This window comes from Saccostrea echinata, unplaced genomic scaffold (assembly GCF_033153115.1).
Source record: "Saccostrea echinata isolate AGI-Se365-2 ecotype Australia unplaced genomic scaffold, CSIRO_AGI_Sech_v1 ptg000056l, whole genome shotgun sequence".
Taxonomy (NCBI): Eukaryota; Metazoa; Mollusca; class Bivalvia; order Ostreida; family Ostreidae; genus Saccostrea; species Saccostrea echinata.
In genome coordinates, this window is record NW_026889805.1 from 5,631,637 (window position 1) to 5,653,814 (window position 22,178).

Genomic DNA, 22,178 nt, shown 5'->3' on the forward strand with positions numbered 1-22,178 from the left:
CCAGGGGTCTTGATTCGAACAAATTTGAATCTACACCACGAGGATGCTTCCATATCAATATGACTAATGATGGCATTGCTGTTCTTGAGAAGAAGATTTTTCTTATATATTCCTATGTAAAACTGAGAATCATGTAAATCATGGGTTTGCTGTTCTTGAGGAGTTTTTAAATATATATTCCTTTGTAAAACTTTAATCCCGCCTTGTGGCCCCATCCTCCCCTGGGGCCATGATTTGGAAAAAAAAATGAGTTTTCACTACCTTAGGATACTTCCATACCAATATGATTTATCATGGCTTTGCTGTTCTTCAGGAGAGGATTTTTTACTTTATATTTCTCCGTAAATGTATGATTCCCATTGTGGCTCCACCCTACCCCGGGGGTCATAATTTGAACAATCCTAAATCTACACTATACCTGAGGATACTTTCACATCAATATATCTTATCATGGCTTTGATGTTCTTGAGAAAAGAATTTTTTCCTATATATTCTTATGTAAAACTTTGATCCCGGAGGGGGGGGGGGTGGAGGGGGGGGGGCATGATTTAAACAAAAAACTTGAATCTACATTACCCAAGGATGCTTCCATACGAATATGACTGATCATGTCTTTTGTGTTCTTGAGAAGATGTTTAAAGATTTTTTCCCATATATTCCTATGTAAAACTGTGATCCCCCATTGTGCCCCCCCCCCACTCCAAGGGGTCATGATTTGAACGAACTTGGATGTACACTACCTGAGGATGCTCCCATATCAATATGACTTATCATGGCTTTGCTATGTTTGAGAAGAAGATTTTTAAAGATTTTTTCCAAGTATTCCTCTGTTAAACTTTGATCCCCGATCATGACCCCTGGGGTCAGGATCTGTACAAATTTGAATCTACACCACCTGAGGAAACTTCCACATCAATATGACTTATCTTGCTTTTGCTGTTCTGGAGAAGATTTTTGAAGATTCCTATGTAAAACTTTTGTGATCTCAATTGTGACCCCCCCCACCCCCACCCCTAGGGGTCATGATTTGAAGAAACTTGAATCTACACTACCAGAGGATGCTTCCATATCAATATGACAAATCATGGCATCGCTGTTCTTGAGAAAATTTTTCTTATATATTCCTATGTAAATCTTTGATCCCCCATTGTGGCCCCACTCAACCCCCGGGGGTCATTATTTGTTCAAATTAAAATCTATACTATATCTAATGAAGGTTACACAGAAGTTTCGACTTTTTTGCTCAGTGATTCTTGAGATGAAAATTTTTAAAAGATGCATGCTGACAAATTTTCACTAATTCTTAAATTTTCCCCCTTGAAAGAAGGCATGGGCCAACATTTGAACAAACTTGAACCCCCTTCACCCAAGAATGCTTTGTGGCAAGTTTGGTTGAAATTGGCCCAGTGTTTCTGGAGAAGAAGTAGAAAATTTGAAAAGTTTACAGACGGACAACAAACAAACTGTGATCAGAAAAGCTCACTTGAGCTTTCAGCTCAGGTGAGCTAACAAAAGCAGTTATCACTACAACTAAACCTTACAAATATTTCGCAATTCTACATGTTTAATTTGAAAACCAATTGAATTGAAATAAGACTTCTACGGAATACTTCCATAAAAATATGTAAGTTAGATGAATTGAAATATAATTAAAACTACCTTATCTGATAATAGGAATAACAAACAGTAATATAACCAAGAGATCAAGATAATTGGAGTTATTTAAAATTTAATAATGCAGTTTCACTATAAAGTTAACATTATTTAAAGAGAATAGTTTTGTTTGTCAAAATCAGTAATTAGGTCATGTTCATCCTGTTGCAGTCATTTAATTTGTTAATACCTTTGGGCCGGAATGACTTCAGCCTATGCATCCAGAACTTTTCCTAGCTTTTTCTCTGAGCATCGGTCCATAGGTTATGATTTATAATCACGTTACTGTCAGGTATTCCAATTTGTGACATTCAAGGTTGAAATGTTCATCAACTGGTTCATTGAGTCTCTTGGTCTTATAGTCGAACGGTGATCACTGGTTCTTCTGCGGAGATCATCAGTTTCCCCAACATACTTTTTTTTAAACCTTGCAGCTGATGAGATGTATACTGTTTGACAAAGTAGGGATATGAAAGTACTGTCAGTTTTTTGAAAGGGACACAAGACTCAGAGGAATTCTTCCTGCCTTGTGACATCCATGCCTCTCTTTTTTCAGACTTGTGTCCCTCAATTGCAAATATTCTAACCATTATATATTTATTACTTTCAATGATAAGAAATATGCTTGTTGCAGATCAAATGGAATCTTTAACCCGTTTACCACCGTAAACACTTACATTTACCTCTGTATGAGCTTTACGTCACAAAGCAGCACAAAATACCTGTTCAACATGCTTACAGGTAAGTATTAATCATATGACATATTATATGTGCAGTTGCAAATAAGATAAGTAAACAAAAACAAGCAAACTTTTTTTAGGAACAGAATGATGTTAAGACAGATATTTCCATCACTTACGATCTAAGAATAATGTAGACAAATGCTTATGTAAGCATTTGAACTGAATTGTCCAATTGGCCTTCCTTCAGGCTTTTAATCTAAAATGTGTCACCACCCTTTAAATCTGTAAGGATGCCCTTCTTGAAGAAAATTACCCCAATAGAATGACTCCCTCTAAGATTCAATTAATGGTGTATTTTTCTTTGGATATGACTAAAAAAGATAACTCTAAATTTTCTTAAATGAACATATTAAAGTTAAGGTCCATGGGCCAAAATGCTCATTTTAGCTAAACAGACCATTGAGAGTTGAGCTGTATGCCTTATCAAATTCCTTTCGACGAACCCTGATTTACCAAGTCATAGTTTATACCTTCAGTAATCAATAATGACAAAATGCATCCTTGTTCTTGAGAAGTTTGTATGATTCTTCTATACACCTGGCTTGACATACATGGACTATTACAATTATGCTCCAGTAAGCCCCGTTATCCCAAATTTTTCTGTGCTTATGTTTGTTACCAGGCTAATTGCAAATTATATCGAAACTCGAACGCTTAGTCTGATGCATGCTGTGGATGCTTTGAAATATGACATACATTTTATACTTGAATGACTCCTGTCTTTTGTCAACTTCTCACAAATACAGTGTAGTATCAAAACCAACGATGAACATATTTTACTTCAATGGATTTTTGTTTGATGTTCTATCTCAACTATAGTGCACAGTGCATATTATATACATACGGAAATTCTCTTTCAACTATGCATATGTCTTAAATTTCTGAAATGAACAATTGTTATTTTGCAAATAGCTGATTTTGAAGTGAAAACAAATGTTATCGAGAGAGTAATATTACGCCATGTGTCCATAACATCTGTGACGTCATCAGAAGTCTGTAACGACCTTAGCATAGAACCTCATAGGACTCATGTAGCACTACAATCAAGTAATAAAAAAAAAGGTTTTTCTAGTTTGTTGTTAGTGGTGGTTGCTTGCTTGGGATATAGTTATATTATGAAAGAAATGCCTTATAAGCACATTTATTTTGATAAATCACTGTGGTAATATTTTCTAGGTAATGGATACAGCTTTTTACGTTTCATTATTTTTATTTAATATAATTTGATAAATCATTAACAACTTCTTATACTGTAGTTTAAATTTACGAATATTTTTCCCGTTTAATAGAAATATCAAGACGGAAAACGTAATCCATGATTCATTAAATAATGAATATATAACATGCAAAGACAATCTAATTGAACATCTGTTTAAATCTCCAGTTTTCAGTCACATTTCGGTTATCAACCTTTTCAAGAGTATTCATTATTGAATTATAAACAAATCTTAAAACCTTCTTCTCGGTGTTTAACATAGAATAATTAGAAATGTTTTGCCCAACTCCTTAATCGGAGAGCATTATTTGTACTAATAAAATTAAAGTTTAACATTACACAATTTTTCCATTTGAAAAAAAAAAGGAATTTAGAAACTTTAAGAAAACATGCTTAAGAGTGGCACCAATTGATCTGGCACAATTGCTTAAAGTGTACTCACCATGATTGTATTTGAAGCTGAGTCTGATGTGACGCCTTCTGTTCGTGAGCGTGTTATCATCAAGCACACCTCGATCACGAGTGTAAGCCAGAGTGAAGTGTGTAATGACACATCTGATCTTGGAGTGGAAAGACACCACGTGGCACTTCAGTCTGGTATTGTTAAAATCATACTATTGTTGATGATCAAAGTATCTTAAATCAATGATTAGTTCCCCTTTTCTATAGTTTTGAAAGTATTCATGGCATTTTAACAGGTTGCTTCTCGGAGTTTTGACAAAGATCAAAATGTTTAAGTGTGACACAAGGACGATTCATCAGACACAAAAAAATTAATGATTAAGACCCAAAGAGGCAGCAGTGCTTATAATTGTTTTCTTCCCAAATCAAATTTAAAATATAATTTAAAAAAATCTCTGTTTCAAAAGGATTACGCTACTATGTATTGGGAAAAAAATTATTTTAATTTCTCAACCCAAAATTGTTAAAATCATATTTGCATTCCTCTGATAAATGAAAACACAGCTCACTAAAGAGTTCAAATTCCTTGGTAGTTTTATGCAGTTAGATTGATAAAGTGCATGTAATTGAAAACATTACATTAATGTATTTTCCAAATGTAAGTAAACAACGAGGATTTCTGTTCACTAATACTTCATTATCTTTGAACATCCATCCTGGAGATATATGGCAGGTATCCTAAGTTGAAAATGAACTCGAGAAAATCTCAGTATGTACACAATTATTTGATTCAATTTTCTCAAAGTACAAAAAACATTTTTTCATTTGTGTTTAGAGCTTCCTTAAGAAACAATGAACGTCTATCTTAATATGTCCATTTCGAATAATATTTTGCATTACCAAAGCAATTGGAAAACCTTGAATATCTGGAAATCCAAAATTGCAATAAACATACAAAATACTGATATCAAACGAAAGATAAAGCTCTCGGTTTCATTGAAATCATTCCCTTTTACTAGGTTCCGAGGTTGCAGGAGCGGTCACGTGTCCCACAAGTATCCAGGGCACCTGGTCTTACACGTACACTGGACTGTCCTGTAGTGATACATATCTGGATACGTGTACAGACAAAACAAAGTTCGCATACAATGACACTGTATGCACGGATAACCCTATGTTCTCTAGTAAGTCTACATGAAACGAAGACACTCAAATGCATGAAAGAATGTTATCATCAAATTGAAACAAATTATAAAGAAATATTGATTTTTTTTAAAAAAAAATGTTATTAAAAATATAGATGATGGTACATTGCACTGTGTATACAGCGGAACAAGCGGAAGTAATACGTATGTCACTTTATACAATGCTGATTCGTCAGTCACAAGTCCGACCAGCTTCAAGTTTTCCTGCATGGTGCGTAGAAAAGTTCAAAACATATGGGATTTTATGATTTGATGTGTAACATAGACATTAAAAAGTTGGGTTGTAATTTATAACAGGTTTATACAACTTCCGGAAGTACGGTATCTGCAACTGTAAATCCAGAAGAGTGTATCACAGGTCAAACCTCCACGTCCATAACTTCCACTTATGGCAAGGTCGTGACCTTTACAGATATTTCCACAAGTATGTTTACTTATTACAAAACTGTTGCTTTTCTTCGAAGATCAATTTTTTTTCAAAGTTGTAATTTTATAAATATTTTTTACAATATTATGCTTACATTTCAGCACCCTGCAGTAAGTATATATTTTTTGGCTGTTCCAGTGTAATAACTTCAGATTCAGATTCAAACTATCAGTAGCTTACTCTTCATAGTACTTAAAATACTCTCTTTGGGTGCTTATATAGAACTGTTTTAGAGAGTTTTACTGTTATTTATATAAAAATATCTATTTGTTTTCAATCTTTTCTGAAGAAAAAAATACTGGTCATCAACTAGGTAATGGGAAATTTTCGCTTTTTAGGTCACCTGAGTCACTCAGGTGACCTATTGCTATCTGTTTTCGTCCGTCGTCGTGCGTCGTCCGTCGTGCGTTAACTTTTGAACATTTTTAACTTCTTCTCTAAAACCGCTCAACCAATTTCAACCAAATTTGGTATATAGCATCTATGGGTGAAGGGGAACATAAATTGTGAATTTCATGATCCCTGCCCCCCTGGGGCCTGAGGGGTGGGGCTAAAACCACCAAAATTAATGCAATCTTTAAAAATCTTCTTCTTTACTCCAGGACATCAAGCAGTCAAACTGTTGGCATCATTGTAATAAGCATGGAGCCCTCTACCAAAAATTGTGAAATTCATGGCCCCAGGGTCAGGGGTTCTGGCCCCAGGGTGGGGCTATATAGATCATATAGTGAAAGTGCATTATTTCTTTGAAAATCTTCTTCTCTGCTCCTGGGTATTAAATAAAGGAACTAAGTACATAGTTATGATGAGCAAGAGTGCCTCTTCCAAAATTGTGAAATTCATGGCCCCAGGGTCAGGGGTTCTGGTGTTAGGGCGGGGCTCTATAGATTATATAGTGAAAAAGCATTAATTCTTTGAAAATCTTCTTTGCTCCTGGGTATTAAATAAAGTAACTAAGTACATAGTTATGATGAGCAAAAGTGCCTTTTCAAAAATTGTGAATTTCATGGCCCCAGGGTCAGGGGTTCTGGTGTTAGGGCGGGGCTCTATAGATTATATAGTGAAAATGCATTAATTCTTTGAAAATCTTCTTCTCTGCTTCTGGATATTAAATAAAGTAACTAAGTACATAGTTATGATGAGCAAGAGTACCTCTTCCAAAATTGTGAATTTCATGGCCCCAGGGTCAGGGGTTCTGGTGATAAACTAAGTACATAGTTAAGATGAGGAGGTGGGCCTCTTCCAGAATTGTGAAAGCCATGGCCCCTGGGACAGGGGTTCTGGTGTTAGGGCAGGGCTCTATTGATTATATAGTGAAAATGCTTTAATTCTTTGAAAATCTTCTTCTCTGCTCCTGGGTATTATTTAAACAAACTAAGTACATGGTTATGATGCATAAGGATGCCTTTTCAAAAATTGTGAATTTCTTGGCCCCAGGGTCAGGGGTTCTGGTGTTAGGGAGGGGCTCTATTGATTATATAGTGAAAATGCATTGGTTCTTTGAGAATCTTCTTCTCTGCTACTGGAGATTATTTAAACAAACTAAGTGCATGGTTATGATGCATAAGGATGCCTTTTCAAAAATTGTGAATTTCATGGCCCCAGGGTCAGGGGTTCTGGTGTTAGGGCGGGGCTCTATTGATTATATAGTGAAAATGCATTGATTCTTTGAAAATCTTCTTCTCTGCTACTGGAGATTATATAAACAAACTAAGTGCATGATTATGATACCTCTTCCAAAATTTTTAAATATATGGCCTCAGTTTTTGGGGTTCTGGAGGAGGGGGGGGCTCTATTGATTATATAGTGAAAAAGCATTAATTCTATTAATCATTAATTAATCCTGTCTGCTCCTTAGTGTTGAGCTGATAAATAAATTGCTTAGCTATGATGAAAATGGGAGCTTCGAACAGAATTTTTAAATCTTGTGGTCCTAGGGTCAGTTTCTGGCATAACGAGGGGGGGGGGGGGCTTTTGATAATATAGTGGAAAAGTGTTAATTCTTTGAAGTCCATAGTTATGATGATGAGGGTAACGTTTCCAAATTTGTAAATTTCTTGACCCTTGGTCTTGGGTTCTGGTGTTAGGGTAAGGCTTTGTTGAATCTGTAGTGAAAATGCATTGTACCTGTGAAATTCTTCTCTGCTTCTGGGCATATTGGAAGCAAACTGAGTAAAAGTTTAAATGATATGAGTAAGCGTATTTCTACCAGATTTTTAAACATCTGCACCATTGGTCTAAGCATTCTGGTCCTGGGCAGGGCTCTATTAATTTGTATTCTACTGAGAGAAGTTATTCCCCTTTTCCATTCACCTTTGATAATTAATCACTGTAAATAATGTATTTGAAAGGTTAATAGAATAAGATAATTATGCAAGAATGTTTATCGTATAATTAAAAAAGTACTTTCTTAGTTTTAATAAACAGGTAGACCTGTAAGTAATAGATAAATAAAAATGAGACAAAAACAACTTATCTTATTAAAAGTTCTTCAAAGACCATAAGAGAGGTCAATGCTAGAGGTCTTAATATGGGTTTAAAAATAGTACAGAAGCACTAATAGTTTGTTAATAGTCTGCATAGTGTTAAGTGGGGGACAGATTAGAACTTAATTTATGAGTTGATACTGAATACTAGACTAATTATTTTGTTGATCCTGATCTTCCTACTTCTCTTGCTTTAGGGCAACAAAGCTTCAACTATCAGTGTATTTAAGTTCTAAATTGTTGTATTATACTCAGGTGACCGTTAAGGCCCTTGGGCCTCTTGTTTATAATAACAATTTGTTGGGGTTCAAATCAACAGGGTATAACTAATAACGAAATAAGTAAATACTTTATGCAAAATGCGTCATCAGATTGGTATATCACATCTACATAACAATGTAATGAAACATGTAAATGTATTTTGTGTTATGGCGAGCTTATGAAATTATCACTAAATGATATCTTAACTTATGTTGATGTTATTAAATGTGTTATGGCGAGCTTATGAAATCATCACTAAATGATATCATAACTTATGTTGATGTTATTAAATGTGTTATGGCGAGCTTATGAAATTATCACTAAATGATATCTTAACTTATATGTTGATGTTATTATAGATGCAGTTGGTAAGATATGGCATCGTTTATATCCCAACCCTTTGTATTGATTGTTGGATTCTCATTGTCTCTTAAACTCCTTTTTGTGTGTAACCTAGCATTTATTTCCATTTATACCCACTCCTCTATAAATATCGTATGTATTGTATACTGATAGGAAGTTTAATCGAAATGGAGCCATATCGAATACATTTCCGATTTGTGGATTTCAAAGAAACAAAACAATAATGAGGTTCAACCTTCTATTAATATTTTGCAAATAGAGAGTATGGATTTCATACCACTTTCATCTGTAAAGCCAATCATGGAGGTCGATAGTTAGAATAATGAATACCTTTAATTTGTAAAGAATGACCACGTCTTAGAATACTTTTCCATCGGTGTCCTGATTTAAATAATTTCCTTGTCACCTTGTCAATAAATAATGTAATTCTCCATATCAAAGACTGCAATTTAGGTGAACTTTTTTTTTTCAAATTATAGGACTGTAACTAATATTGTTGATATTTTAAAGTCATCGTCTCTTTCTAATTATTTATCAAATGATGCCAATATGCCTGATATTCACAAATCAATCCAACGTTCTTTTAAACGATTCTCAAGAGTGATTTCACAGGAAATCTGAATTAGACATACATTTTAAAACACGAACCAAAGAAAAAAAATATATAGGGCCCTATATGTGAAGTAAGATTTGTTGATTTTATTTAAGATTTTATACTTGAAACATGCGCATGTAAATTTTGTAATAATGGAAGAATATTGATAAGCTTATTAAAACAAAAAATACCTCAGTATAGAATAAGACTTATCCAGCTGTTTTCATTGAAAATTAACGATTATCAAAATTTTAAGAAAAAGATGCATACTAATGTATGTTTTTATTTCCCAATTTCTCAAATCACGAAATTATCTGTTGTTGAATGTTCTGATATCATATAAATCTATATACGTATACGGTAACTTGTGTGTTATTCATTTCCCTACGATTCGTATTCAGTGAATTTTTCGAGTTCTTTTTTTTTTAAATCCCATTGATATCCATTGTATTATTGTAATGGCATTCTTGAATTTTAAGGTTCATAAAAACCGTTTTTTAAGGGAGCAAAGAAGTCTAAAAAGATCACTTAAATAGTCTTAAAAACTCCCCTAAGTCCATGTTAAAGTGATTTCTTATAAATGTAAAATTAATTTGTATATTTTTCATGATATCAATATAAACTGTGTCATGTTTTGTGTGTGTTTAATAAACTACATTGACTTTTTAATATATTTCTCTACATCATAGAATGTATAAATTATTTTTATATACCTTCACAAAGGGTATATTGCTCATTGATGTACTATATATGACAAAATGTTGCTTTGGCTAAACACCTGTATATTTATCACGCTATGCTTATCCATCTGTGATTAAAAATAAAACTATTTATACATTTGGAATACATTTCTCAAATTAAAATCAGACTTACTCGTAATTATAAAGAACAAAAACATGACATTACATCAACTAATACCAGCGCTTCCTTCCTCAACATACGGTACCAACATGTATATTTTTGGAAGCATATTATGTTCTTGATGCATACACATGCTTGTTTGACAGATCACAGAATTCCCACTTCCTCATACGTTTAATGTTAAATGTTTAAGCCTACAGTACGTCCAGGAGTCCAGTCTATCTGTGTTTTTTTACACTTTGTTTTACACCATTTATACAATGATTTCAAGACATTGACAGAACTAAAGGAGAAATTCAAAACTTTTTTGACACAAGTAGCTAGTTAAATAAGATAAACTTATATGATTTTAACCAATTTGAAATTATTAAATATATGTATAATTTATCTTTGTTCTATTGTATAAAGTTATAAATTCACAATCTTAGCATGTTTTCTTCAAATAATTTCCAGATCCAACCTCGACATCAGAAACAGACTTAACTTGGCTATATATTCTCCTCGGCGTTCTGATAGTTATTATCATCGTTTTAATCATCATCATTCTCCTTTGCATCTTCTGTCGTCGTCGAAAACGACCAAAAATAGATGACGAAGAACGCAATATCACTGAAGAGTCAGACGATGATAAGAGTATAGAAGACCAGAAGAGTTACCAGGAACCACCGAAAGAGGAGACCAAACCGGAAGAAGAAGATGATAAGGCTTCCCAGGATTCAGGTTTTATTCCGGATAAAATTGACAAAGAGGAAGAACAAAAACACGATGTTATATCCGGGTCAGAAGAGAAAAAAGAAGAGGAAGTCCGAGTGGAAGGTGACGGACAAACAAAGGAGGACCAGGAGAGACCAGACACAGTTGTGGTAAGTAACTTTTATTGTGCTCTTATATAATGTATCAAAGAGTAAATACATGAAGACAAATGACTGAATTTTGGGAAGATCTCTAGGACTATAGTTCTTGCTAGTGGCGATGGTTCGTGCTGTTCCCATGCTCTTGCTACTGAAATACATGAATACAAATTGTTTTGCTAGATACATTAAAATTATTTGATAGAAATGAAATGCTGCGTGTTTTTCTTTCTTTACAAAGCATTTGGTTTTTCGGTCTTTAGGACAGGATAGATACATGAACTCTGCTTTCCTTTTGAAATTCATTTAACTGTGGTAAATACAAGAGAATCAAAATTTAACATTGGTTATACTGCGACAATTTAAGGACATTACTTTCTGTTTCGTGTATTTAGCTTTTTCCGGATATCTGTCAATATATGTTGAACTTAGCGATTAACTTGGTTACATAATTTTGTTAGTAAACAAAAAACAGATGCCGAGCACTGGCAACAGAAATTATGACTATCAATAATTCTTTCAATCAATATGACTTGTCCCATCGATTTAAAGGGAAATTTAATAGCGTTTTGAAACTCAGGACAAAATAATTTGGACCCTATAGAGAAATGCAAACAAACGAGTAAAAGGTTTAAAAGAATTATGTGTCGGTGAAAGATCGTAACGTTGGTAAAGTGTCATGGCGAATTCCACCATTGATCATGAATTTATGTGTATTTATTCTGTGAAAAAGTTATTGTTGGTGTTTCCCACAAAATTTCATCGTTTTCAAAGGACTTGTGATAAGCTAAAGTTGTGAAGGACAATAATTCTACTTTGGGAAAACATGAAACGGATCATTTGAACCATACTTTAAGAACTCATAACGAACTTTCATCATCGCACTGATAAAAAAAAACTACACTTCATTCGAGGACATCATTGTCTAGGTACAAGGACTGAGTAATTTAGACTCTAATTTTAAGCACTCCTTTATACGATGCACAACTGTAACGCACAACTTAATATTCACAGAGTAAAATGTCGGATCTCGGTAGCACTCTAGCACCATCAGAACAGGTAGACGGGCCCACGCCCTTTCCACAGGAGGTAGGTAGCCTCAATCCTAAATATGTGCCTCAAACGCTCAAGCTGTAAGCTCTAAGAGAATCTCATCCCCTAGTAAGGAAGGCAGTGTTGACCTTTCATGGAACACTATACTTTCTAGTTATAGACATGGTAAGTAGGTATGAGGTTCTTTTAGAGAAGTACTCGGGCACCTGTCCATTAGTACTTAGCATCCTTCAGACTTACCTGCTTCCACGCCTTCCTGTCCGCTTAATTCTCGATGGTATACGACCAATCTTCACTGTTACAGATGTCACCATCTGTACACGATACCCCACCGCCTCCATTGCCTGGCGTCACATTCAACCTCCTTAAGCTTATACAGATTATAATATTTCACTGAATATCTATCATGTTTTGGATATTGTATAACTGTCTCCCCATTACTATGCTTATAAATGGAGTGTATGATTAATGCATGCGTTTACCGCCTGTCTCTATTAATTCTGTAAATTCTTATTTCAAACCTAACATTGAGGTCAAATTGTTTACCTAATTATCATATTATTGTTTCTTAAAGTGTACAAATCCCGCGTTTTTCTCACTTTTAATGGTGTGTTTATTTTTCTTTTCCACTCTTTCACATTGGTGTTGATTTGAAGTGCATCACGTGACTAGCTTTTGGTCATTCAACCAGTGAGAAGCTTTTCCATTTCTTTTTTAAAATTCATCATCTTCCATTAAGGTTGATTTTCATGAGGAAGACGAATCTCCAAAAGAGGAAGAAAAGGTAGCAATGACATGATGATTGTGTCTCACGCACTTGCATATCTGTTAAGGTGTACATGTAAAGGGATAAATTTCCATTGCACGGTAAAACCGTTTCCTTCAGGGTGAATTAAATAGAAAAGGATTTGTATATAGAGGTGTTCATACTGATTTATCGCTTATAGATCCCACCTGCAATCTTTATAGATCCACAAAACAAATATTTCGTTCAAAGCAGATAATCAGAAATCTAGAACAAATTCCCTTTGATACTTAGAGCAGGAAAATCTATTTATAGATATCTTTTGAATTTTGTATTATATCTTTTAGCATTTCTTGATTCGTTTGGGTTTGATCAAATTATATTTAAAGAAAGAAATACTAAAAATTTGAATGGTGTAACACAGTTTGCACATGTTGTCATACACAAATATATATACAGTTAGGGGGAAGGTAGCACAGTACAGTATGTTGTATAGGGGTTACTGGGTAGTATAAGTGTGTACTTTTTCAGCTTTGCAGAGAAATAGGTCAAAACCATTGTACCATTAGAAGAAACCAATTTTATTATCTGTTAATGTTGTACAATGTATGTCTGATTCTAGTTAAATATCTACAGTGTTTTCCAAAAACTTGATAGTTTTCTATTTATCTCAGTTAAGGGATCGCCATTTTAATTTTATAATTTTTGTAAGTTAAACAAAGTTTTCTAACTTGTTTGGTTATATACTGATTATTTGCATATTTTGTCTGACAAGTCAAGAAAGTCGAACTATTAAAGGTGTAAAAGTGCAGACTTGGTTTTCTCCAGTGAAATACTGCGATAACAACAAAGGGGGTACTGAGAAATGAATACATATTATATTGACATTGCCTTGGTGTGTCTTATTATTCACCGACTATTTTGACAACGTTATAGATTACAAAAATGCAGTCCTGCAGCGAGAATCAATATATAAACTACATAGGCTCTTGGATGAATAGACATTTATATATTACTGATGGCCGACTTCTTGAAGAAAAAAATTCTGACAGATTAACAATAAGAAAATGCTTATAGTGGGTTTCAACATGTTCAATACCTTTCTGAGTGTTTCTTAATAATCGAGTTATATATTTTTCTAGTAATTTAAATCTTCAGCGCCAGTCTGGAAATCCTTTACAAATATTTTGACACACACACAAGATTTATGCATTAATTTTAGTTCTAATGAACCAATATGTTTTATTAATCGAAAATAAATAAGTAACTAAAAGAAAGTGTTCACCTCTTCAGAGAAAAATTGATTACCATTTTATTGTTAGAAAGAGGACAGAGAAGCCAAAATCAAAGAAATAAAAAGAGTAGAATTGAAGGTATTATTTTGCGGATTGTTTTTGAAATAAAAGGTATGCATGGTTGGTGGTGTTGATAGTGTGTATGTATGGTGAAATATCCGATTGCAAAAGAAGGACCGGGCTGTGGCACTTGTCAGTTTATTTCAAATTTTCACGAAGAAGCAATTCACTGGTTGCCTTAATATGCTTAAATGTTGATGCAGTGCTTTGAAAAACCTTTGCAGTAAACAATATTAACAATAAACATTAATAAAATAAATATTATATCATAATTGCTGATGAAAAGAGCTTAATTGTTATTTGAATCTGGATGTTAAATTCTTTATGACAGGAGCCCACTCCGAGGGAAACGGAACAAGATGACGAGCATGTAAGTGTCCTGTCAATCTAGAATCAGTTAAATGTCGATATGTTATGTTCTGTCGAGACAAAATTTTATCATGACTGATGAAAGAGATCTATCTATGCTGTTGTTTGGATACCATTACAGAGAGACATGAAATTGTCAAAATGACATCGATTTTCTTTCTTTTCAGAGACCAGAGGGACCAAGTTCTGTAAGTTACAAAAAGTACTTAATAGAACTTACCTTATTGCATGAAAATGCTTAATTGTAACGCTTGCATTACTTTTTCTTTATGAAAAATAAAAGGAAAGCGGCGAATCTACCGAGGACGAAGAGGAAGTACAGAGGCGGATCAGAGAAATTGGGGGGAAGAAACATGGACCAGATTATGTGGTAGGAATTTATTTACATAGCCTTTTTCCTATTTGTAAGACCGTTGGTCTTTGGCTAATTCTGAGATTCATTTGCAGCCTGAAGGTCAGTTAAGCAAGGTGCTGGTCACCAGAGATATGCATGAGAAAAAGAGAAACAAGAAACAGAAGAAACTTGGTCGTCTTGTTGGGAAATCAAAAAAGAAACAAGACAAGCGTAAAAAAGATGGGGGTACCCCGGACCTGTTAGAAGAGGAGTCTCTGAGACGAAATGGAGACGGAATCAAGGCGGAGTATATGGAACAGTATAAGAACAAAAAACGGATCGAGACCAAACTGGATGAGGAACATTACTGGAGCGTTGATGACGGACTGGATCAGTTCAAACTGGAAGACTATGATGACGTAAGACTTTTATCACTTGATGACTAATTTTAATTTGATAATATTGTTAAAGGTGATATAATAGTTGTAAATATGGACTTTCCAGCGAGGATAAGACTTATGTTCTTTCTTGAACTATGCAATTGGGAAGGAAGGTATTTCAATCTTTCTAAGATTATTGGTCACACACACACATGTCATAGGAACAATAAGAAGAAAGAAAACAAACAAAAAATAACATTTCAACGTCATTGTCAAAAAGATATTTTTTGTATTTGAAAAATGAGTTGTCATAATCTTTTCAAAGGTTATGCATTGTTAACGAACTTAAAATAAAAGAACCCTATGAATCTTATTGGTTGATGGTTAAAAGATAAACATTCGAGTTTAATAGAAAGGATTAAAAAGTTACTTGTAGAAATTATGGGATTTAGTTATTCACTTGACGGCAAGATACGTATGATTTTGCCCTGTGCAATATAAATCCAAATAACTAAATCAAACATTTACGTAGAGAAAAGAAATGCAATCATCTTTATGAGAGTTTCATAGAATCTTTATTATGTAGTGCCACTGTGCATCTCTTCTTTTACGATTTGATCGGACACGTACATGTACTTGGCGTTTCCCATAGCAAAAATGGACATAGACATTCTTTCTATAATATTGGTGGTAATCATCTTTTGTCTGCAACTCCTCCTATACCATTGAATAAAATTTCATGAGGGTTGGCAGAGTTTTATCACACAGTTCCATTGTGACCTATTTTACGTTTTTATCGGACAGATATTCAACGTTTCCAAAAGCAATACATGGACACTGTCATTCTTTCTATAATATTTGAGGTAACCATCTCTTATCTGCAATTCCACCGATGCCTTTTGAATTAAATTAAATGAGACTTTTAAAGAATCTTTATTACATAGTGCAATTGTGCAACTTTTATTTTACGTTTCGATCGGACAGATATTTGGCGTTTCCATGGCAAAACAAGGACACTGCCATTCTTTTTATAATATTGGGGGTACCCATCTCTCATCTAAAACTCCTCCTATACCGACTTTTACAGAATCTTTACAACACAGTGCCATTATGCATCTCCTAGTTTACTTTTCGATAGGACACATATTTGGGTTTCCCGTATCAAAACATAGACAATGCCAAACTCTATAATATTGGAAGTACGTATATCTTATCTGCAACCCCTTCTATACCACTGAATAAGATTTAATGAGACATTTACAGAATCTTTTTATACAAACTGCCATCATGCACATCCTGTGTTCTGATCGCACAGATATTAGGGGTTCCCATAGCAAAAACTGGACTTTACCATTATATTAATATGGGAGCGGGGTATGTTTTTGTGAGCTCAATGGTACCGATGCTTCTTGTTATACCCTGTAAATTATTTGTAAGATCTTTTTTAATGTGTACCGTTAAATATCCTTTTGGTCAACAAAAGTTTAGTGTATTAATGTATAGACAATTAAACGGTCTTAATGTTTATTATAGCCTTACACACGTGCAATGTACTTATTCCTTTATTTGCCTTTGAAGGAAACAATGAGATGTTTTGACAATTTGTTGGTATGTGATCATGTTAGTAAAATTCTTCGTAGTTACAAAAATCTTTCTCCAAAATTCATTTTAACTTTATTATTGTAGAAAATAGGCACGGAAACAAAAGGTTTTAGTTTATTATAGGGGTTTTAGAATCTCGTGTTATAGATGCAGCAAGGGCAATTGGACAACCAGATATCGGAACTTACGTAACACAACTTTTTTCGAGAACTCAGATTAAATTACATTTACACTTGCGTCAAATGAATAATCAAAATGATATATAGACTATCAAAATCCAGACGTCCTAGGTGGATTACATAAGGTCAAAATTTGCAGACGTTTTAAATCTTCCACTCCTTTTCATGCTATCGACAATTTCACTTTAAACTTCAAACATCTTAAAATGTTCATAAAACGGATAAATTAAAAGTTTCCCGGTTTGGTTTGTACAGGAACCTTAAACTGTAAAAACAAATTTTATAAAAAAAAAAAAAATTAAAGCTTTGAAAGAAGGGTTTGACAAACACGGAGAGAAATAAAAGGACCCATTGTTTAATGCACTTGTTCAATATGATTCAGTACTATGTAACCTTCTGGTGGTAACCAGAAAAGAAATAAATAAAGTAAAACACATTAATTTTACTCTGATTTGTTTGAAGTTGATCATAAAACGAATGGTCAACAAAGTCTTGAAGTTTGTTTTATTAAAAAACAAAAAACAAAAAAAAGCAAAAAAAAAAAAAAACAACTACAACAACATAATTTTAAATGATGAACAAATGTAATCTTAATTACAACACAGAAAAACATCACATCGTGGATCAATAGATTTGTCAAAATGCTTTTAGAGTTCAGTATCTGGATTGTTATTTTTTTCAATTTATTACATAAGGAATTTGAGGAATCATTTCCAAAGGGGGATGAACTGAATAAAGATGAAGAGAAGGTGGATGTTGAACATCTTGATAATGTCGATGACACGACTCGCGCGAACATCGACGGCGGAGAAAAAGATCGCGAAAAGGATAGCGGGACGGATAGTCCAGGACTGAAGGACACTGCCCAAAGAGACGATGATAATGATGCAAACATCGACAGTGATCCTGATCTCCGCGATGTGGAGGATGACGAAGTTTTCGATGAAGAGTATGTCAAAGGGACCAGCAACCTTCCTCCAGGATTCATTCGCGACACAGAGGGTCGAATCATTGTTAGTACAGGTGTATAATACTTAATTCTAAGTGTTTTAATTTAAAAGAAAATCATAAAAAGATAACCATTTTTCCATCTTACTTTAAGAGGGTGACAGATGGCCAAATAATATCAGAGGAAGAAATGGCGCGGTATTTCAAGAGAGCGAGAATCAAAAGACTGTTTAGAATTCAGCGACTGAAGCGGAACAAGAAAGGGCGACCAACAGGGGTAAAAAAAATATATCCCTGTAACAATTAAAAACATCTAAAAGTTAACATACAGGAATAGATAATTTTTAATTTAAGTGTTAAAGATGAGAATACTAGTGGATGAATTAAATGACGATGTTTTTGGTTGCAGGGTTATATAGCTGATGAGTTTGGACCAGAGGCAACCCAACCTAAAAATGAGGAAAAGAAAGAAATAGACGGGGAAGACGGACCTAAACCCAAGCATCCACGATCCTCAGCTGACAGAGTAGGCACATCAGAGGTACAACTTTCGAGAGAAATTCATTACAATCTTAACAATGTATGTGTAGAAGAAATCGACATAATTAATCGAAAGCAAATATTGTATCGGAACTTATTAGTTATTGGGTTCAAAAGAATTGAACAGATTCGGTGCTATACATATCAAGTCTTACAAAAAAAATATTTTAGATGGTGGTTAATTCACTCTCTAAAGGTGCCAAAAAATTTCATGAAGTAAGAAAGGGAAAATGGTTTTCGGGAGAAAAAAATTGAAATTGTTCAGGTAAATTCGAAGCATTAGGCTAAAATGTTTCATAGACAGAATTCTATCATTGGAAGTTACTTTTTGGTTATGTTTTAAAGCGAAAACAAAGAACTTCTTTGACGAAAGTGGATAATAGCGGCGGAAAGTCGGTGGCTTTCAATGTTGGCAAGGAGGACGAAGAGGACCTTGTTTTGTTTGGCGAAGACGACGATGACGTCAAACGGAAGGTAGGATATTCATTTAACTTCTGCTTGTCATGATTCCTTTCACTATGTTCATTGAAAATCAATCATGTACTGTACTCTTATGATGATAATAGGGCCGTCGTGATGTGGCAACACCAAGTCGGGAACTTCTGAAGAAGCGCTTGTTTAAATCTCGGAAAAAACGTGACCCTCACGTAAGTGGAACTAAAATAAATGTCAACTCATTAGTCATTATAAAGTGGAATTAAAACTGTCACATACTAAAAACATGAATTAAAATCCTTAAAATTCAAAACTAACAAATTTTAGTTGATACATGTGTCGGAGTCAGAGAAACCCAGGGAACTGAATGATTTGGTGAAGGTTTACGGTCGGGGTGGAGGAGTGGCGTCATCATTTGGGGGACAAGGAATAGGGGGACGGCCACCTCTTCCTCCGTCCTCTCTGCAGAGGAACGACAGCACGCGGGGTTCCCTTAACCCCGAACAACTCAGACAGTTCAGACAAGGACTGGCCAATGATAGAAAGTTTTTGGAACAAAAGAAAGGTAAATAAAGTCTTATAGCGTGAATTATTTACTCGTATTAACCATTTTGTAACCTGTTTAATTTGTTTGATTTGTTTTTTTAAGGTGAAAGAGACGCCCTTTACGTAAGGGAAGCATTCACAACCCCCAATGATCTCGAAATTGAAGAAATTAGAATGGACAATGAGGTATTTTTTCCATAAGTATGCTAAAAATTGCAGTAAATTATGAATTCTGAGTATGCATTTGTAAGGTTTCTAAATTGATTTCTTTAAATTTAGGATGGTAAATCAATTGATATTGGCGATGAGGATGAGTTTGTACTCGTGGGTGACAGAACACATTCTCGGCCTGATGGATACGTACGTACTTCTCATTATTGTAGTTTAACAGTATGATTAGAATCTGATAACATTATCTTAAATATGCTCTGAAAAAACATCTTTTTTTTTAATTTCTTACAGCAAAATTCACCTGAACCGTTTTTCACGATTGTGCGACGCAGTGGAGAAAAGCTCAACAATGAGCCAGCACCGCCATGGTGTACACGTCACGAACTACGTCACACTATTCCATGGTCACTCAGAGAACCGACATCTATGACGAGAGCTAATACAACACTTAATGAATCTGGTGAAAGCATGCGCTTAAATGGTGCTTCAAAATCAGCGGACGCCAGGAAACGAGATATGGACGAATGGCGTTTGAAAATACTTTTAGAAGAACTATATAAAGACAAAAAGTATTTTGATCATGTGATTGACTCAACAGGTATGTTATTCATAGAAAAATTCAAACAAACTTTTTTATTTATAGCATCCATGGAAACAGATACGATATTTCTTGTTTGTTTGTTTTATGATAGAACGAGATAAGGATCCGATATTAGATGAGCGGGACCTTGCAGAACATGGACGTGGATATCTGCTGGACAGAGCTGAATTCTGGGATCAACAGATGAGGGACCATCCTATTCCCCTCCCACCGTGGTGTGTCCCCTCTCGTGTAAATACAACATTGAAGTTAGAATCAGGACGGGGATCTCAGACCTCCACAGTGACACCTCCTATATATAGATCCACACCCCCGCCCCATAACGTGCCAAACAATAGCAAAGACTCACTCTAAACCCCTGTTGCAGTTTTTTGGTTGAAAAAAATACATATGTTAATCACAAGTTATTACCTCCTCAGAAAACAGCAACATGTTTCTTCCTTGTGATTCGGGTATCGAATATATCTTGAGGATTTTTATTTGACAGCTCAGTATTCCTGTTGATTTTCTGTGATACTTGTGACAATATTTTGCAGTCGAAAGGCTTACCTTGTAAAATATTGTTAGACATTATGTTCATTTATCAATTATGTACGTTGAGAATGATTTTTTTTTTTGGATAGATTTGATTGTAGCCAAACTTATGCTTATATGGCATTAATAGTTATTTTATGAATTTCTTGAATGGCGTGTGAGAGAAGCCGATTGCTGAGATGTGATACAAGTCTGTGATGAATGTTGTTACAGTGTACCATCAGTATTAATTTAGTTATTTATTTATTTACAATCTTAGTGTGTCTCTTGTGTAATCACATCGCTCAAGTTATGTAAGCTTTCCAATATGTTTGGATCTTATCTTCTACGCAAGTCTCACTCTGGTTAAAGTTCTTGATAATAGATGTACTTTGCATTTCATATGCGTAATGCAATGTGGCGAAGGGAATGCAGTAATAAGTATTTGAAACAATCCATGCCTTATTATTTATTTTGACATTCAAATTCGAATACTGAATAAAATTGTCTCAATCCAGATCTGAATTTTATTGATGAAATATGAGGAAAATGAACAGTATTCAGGCTCAGACGTCAAATTTGGAGCAGAACAAACACGGACCTCTAAATACAGCAGAGGTGGGATCAGGTGCCAAGGAGGAGTAAGCATCCCCTGTCCACCGGTAACACCCGCTATGTACTCCCTGGCATGATCGAGCAAACGGAAAATCTGTAGACAATTCACTGAGAAAATAATGGCCTTTAAATTTGTATGAAAAAACGTCAGTCAACACTAGACTTCGCGATAGATTGTATTTACTAAGAAAGTCGTTGTATCGAGCATAGGATATGCGAAATGTTGACTTTAAACGAAACTTTGTCAATAGTTTGCCTCGTTCTAGAAATTGTTCATACGTACAATATACTCCTGCGTATCGTATCGAATCAACCAGGAGATATACAGGTGGTATTGGTGATGATTTATTGCTTCTTAAATGACGGGATTTGTCGATAGAAAAGTTGAAATCATCAAATTTATCATAAAGTTTCGTTGTTAGTTTACCATTAATGTCTTTTTCTAGTGAAATATCCAAATATAAAAGAGTTGTGTCAGACTCTGTGGTGTCTTTTATTTCGAGTTCAAATATATAGATAGTGTCAATCATGAACTCGGGCATCTTTTTAATATCAACTTCGGAGTATTTCTGTGTACAATCAGAATGTTTTAACACACTAATATTGCAGATGACCAATGACTAGGTATATAAATTTACGAGTTCTATTTTATTGAAAAAGCAGTTGTCTATGTATCAAAAAACTTAACTTTAATTTATCGGGGGAATGAATGTATAAACTGTTAAAAAG

The 22,178-nt window shown here is 34.4% G+C and overlaps 1 protein-coding gene across 1 annotated transcript in view; it reads left to right on the forward strand.

Moving 5' to 3' along the window:
* The window catches only part of LOC133173549 (uncharacterized), a 30,819-nt gene extending 9,468 nt beyond the window's left edge, over positions 1–21,351 (forward strand). The window contains exons 3-24 of the mRNA XM_061308532.1: positions 2,288–2,394; positions 4,072–4,209; positions 5,034–5,198; positions 5,315–5,430; positions 5,517–5,643; positions 5,748–5,756; positions 10,666–11,075; positions 12,078–12,152; positions 14,548–14,586; positions 14,753–14,773; positions 14,869–14,955; positions 15,033–15,338; positions 17,776–18,093; positions 18,183–18,305; positions 18,438–18,569; positions 18,914–19,042; positions 19,135–19,215; positions 19,331–19,568; positions 19,653–19,735; positions 19,829–19,909; positions 20,012–20,318; positions 20,413–21,351. Of these exons, the coding sequence (XP_061164516.1) occupies positions 2,288–2,394; positions 4,072–4,209; positions 5,034–5,198; positions 5,315–5,430; positions 5,517–5,643; positions 5,748–5,756; positions 10,666–11,075; positions 12,078–12,152; positions 14,548–14,586; positions 14,753–14,773; positions 14,869–14,955; positions 15,033–15,338; positions 17,776–18,093; positions 18,183–18,305; positions 18,438–18,569; positions 18,914–19,042; positions 19,135–19,215; positions 19,331–19,568; positions 19,653–19,735; positions 19,829–19,909; positions 20,012–20,318; positions 20,413–20,675 (3,355 nt within the window). The 3' untranslated portion in view covers positions 20,676–21,351. The remainder of the gene's footprint in view (positions 1–2,287; positions 2,395–4,071; positions 4,210–5,033; positions 5,199–5,314; positions 5,431–5,516; positions 5,644–5,747; positions 5,757–10,665; positions 11,076–12,077; positions 12,153–14,547; positions 14,587–14,752; positions 14,774–14,868; positions 14,956–15,032; positions 15,339–17,775; positions 18,094–18,182; positions 18,306–18,437; positions 18,570–18,913; positions 19,043–19,134; positions 19,216–19,330; positions 19,569–19,652; positions 19,736–19,828; positions 19,910–20,011; positions 20,319–20,412) is intronic.
* Positions 21,352–22,178: the final 827 nt, after the last annotated feature.